This window comes from Austrofundulus limnaeus, unplaced genomic scaffold, assembly GCF_001266775.1.
Source record: "Austrofundulus limnaeus strain Quisiro unplaced genomic scaffold, Austrofundulus_limnaeus-1.0 Scaffold212, whole genome shotgun sequence".
Lineage (NCBI taxonomy): Eukaryota > Metazoa > Chordata > Actinopteri > Cyprinodontiformes > Rivulidae > Austrofundulus > Austrofundulus limnaeus.
The window spans coordinates 701,425-704,112 of record NW_013952614.1 but is presented as its reverse complement, the minus strand read 5'-3'; the positions used below and the strand labels follow the sequence as shown (position 1 = coordinate 704,112).

Here is a 2,688-nt window from a genome sequence, read left to right as displayed (position 1 = left end):
TGAAAGTAACTTGTTGATTTGTATGTATTGTATTTATATCTATAGGACCTTGAGGGACTACAGATGAAAACTAGCCTCCGTGGCTAATTCTGGCATTTTCTGTAATATGCACTGTCCCTTCTTAAACAAATGAACAAACAACAAACTATAACTAACTGTAATGCTGCTGTAGAGTGATAGCTCCAAACAATTTAAAACAATGCAGAATAACAAAAATATTAATACTATTATTTTAAAATGTACAGAGAACTTCTTCTGAAAGACATCTGGGCCCAGTGCCCTCAAAAGGTCACATTGGTCCAAAAGCATCTCAGCAAGTTATTTGTTTTCACTGTTGCTGCCAAAAACAGAACATCTGGACATCTATAGCAGACAGAAGTAAGTCTAATGAGAAAATAATGGCTGACTACAATGTAGCTGTTAATTCAAAAGAGTTTTTCAAAGGCATGCCAAACCAGTCATTTTATGCAGCCAAGAAATGGCACAAAAACCATAGAACAAACGAGGCAATTAAGACTGTCACAAAGCAGCGCTTTCCTTTGGAAAGAATAACTTCCTTTGTGGATTTTGGGCCTTGAAATTTTGGTGACGTTTTATTTCAATGAAAAACAATTAACTTGTGTTTTTCTTAACAATCTAAGTGTTTTTTTTTTTTACTTTAACAGAATGTTCACAATGAACAAAAAATAGTATTTTTCAGCTTCCTCTATCTGTGTGAGGTGAGGTGTGGGGAAGACACGTGAGAGCCGAGGCAACCTCAGGCATTTATTATAGTTGATGGTCAAAGTATAGAGCAGAACTACAAGCAATTTTTAAATTAAACACAAAGATTTCTGGAAAGTAATAATAAAGCTACACTCATTCAGCTGAGGCTTTGCAGTAGAGCTGCCACAAATGATTATTTTTATAATCGATTAATCTCCGATTATTTTTTTGATTAGTCGACTAATCAGATCATATGTTAATTGAATATAAAACATTCAGCTTATCGCACCAGAATGCAGCTGCTATTATATAACCATGGTTAGATTTTAGCTATATGCTAACTAAAAATAATTGCTGTGGAAGGTAAGTTCTAGCTCTGCAGATATTACACAGGTTTCTCTTTCATTTTCTTAAAATGATCCCACACTTTGAGCTCTGTTGTCAGGTAGCCATGATACCAGAGCCTGTCTGTATAATGTCTTGTGACGTCCACGGCCTACCCCAGTTACCACTACTGTGCATGTGTGTCAAGGACAGAAAGGCAGATGTAACAGTGGAAGGTGTCAAAGCAGTTTGAAGACAAAAACAAAGTAAAGAACAAAAAAAAAAAAAAACGATTAATCGATTATTAAATTAGTCATCGATTATTTTAATTATCGATTAGTCGTCGATTAATCGACTAATCGTGGCAGCCCTACTTTGCAGACGACAGCAGTAACCTGTTAAATCTATTCGGATGTAGCATAAAGGCTGCAAAACATTCTAAGGAAAAAATTAGTCACTGTCATCAAAATAAAACATAGTGAAGACAGAAGGGTCCTGATGTAAGATTCTTTTTTTAAACACAGTTATTAACACATTAAAAGTTCTATTAAGCTGAAATACTTTTGGTTGTATTTTTAACAACAGATCCAACTCAAACGTAATGTTTGACAATCTAGAAATCAAAAGGACCATTTTTACCTGAAGCATCTCCAACTTCGAAGTCACTGTCATCCGAACTGTCGTAGTCCAAGGCATCAAGGAGAGAGGCAGCAAGTGGTTTTACCTGCCGTCTCTTCAAGCTGCGGTCCACTAATGCAAAAAATAAAAAAAAAAAGAGAGAAAAACACTATTTTAGTCCTAACAAGCCTGTTAGCATATTTAGATTCAGATTATTTAGAATTAATAGGTCTAAATGAAACCATATGAAACTATTAAAATATAGTATAAAATGTAAAATCATCAACCGTTTCAAAAACTTTCTCACTGAATTAAAAAGATTTAACAACAATCTGGAAAGTTGTGCTGCAGATCAGAATCAGAAATATATAATAAGAGAATATAGTATAAGAGAATATATGATAAGAGTTAATCAATCATAATTGGAAGTTTAGAAAAGACACCAAATTGATCATGCAAACCAGTCACCACATACTGAAATATGATGGTGACTGGGTTACACAAACAACTGCAGAGATTAAAAATAAAACAGCAGGAAGTTGTTTTGCTGCACAAAATATAAAATCTCTAAAAATGCAAAAGTCATGAAGAATAACAAGTTTAAAGTAAAAAAATGTTTAACTGGGACTAAGTCTGCCCCACTATCCTGATTATCTTGTGTTATAATACAATCAAACTGTGCACTGTCGTCAAACTAATTATTGTAGAACAAGTTGACAACAAAACATCACCCAGTTCTCTATAACAGGGCTGAACTGCTAAGCAGACTGCAGACAAAAATAAAAAAAATGAAAAAAAAAAGAAGTATAATATATTCACTAGGGCTGTGTATTGGCAAGAATTTGGCGATACGATACATATCATGGCAGAGGGGTCACGATACGATATATCCCGATATATTGCGATACTGTAAGCAAGGCGATATATTGCGATTTTTTTGTCCAAAAATTCTATTAAATAAAAACCTCTTACTGACAAAACAAAAAAAAGAAAAGCTAATGTCTGTGTACAAAATGACAGGCCGGGTCCTCCGGAGGACCC

General features: G+C 34.3%; 1 protein-coding gene across 1 annotated transcript in view; it reads right to left on the bottom strand.

Moving 5' to 3' along the window:
- Positions 1-2,688, bottom strand: part of phf14 (PHD finger protein 14) — a gene marked incomplete in the record, with an annotated part of 134,438 nt that overhangs the window by 124,422 nt on the left and 7,328 nt on the right. The window contains 1 exon segment of the mRNA XM_014019219.1: positions 1,669-1,779. Within this exon segment, the coding sequence (XP_013874673.1) occupies positions 1,669-1,779 (111 nt within the window).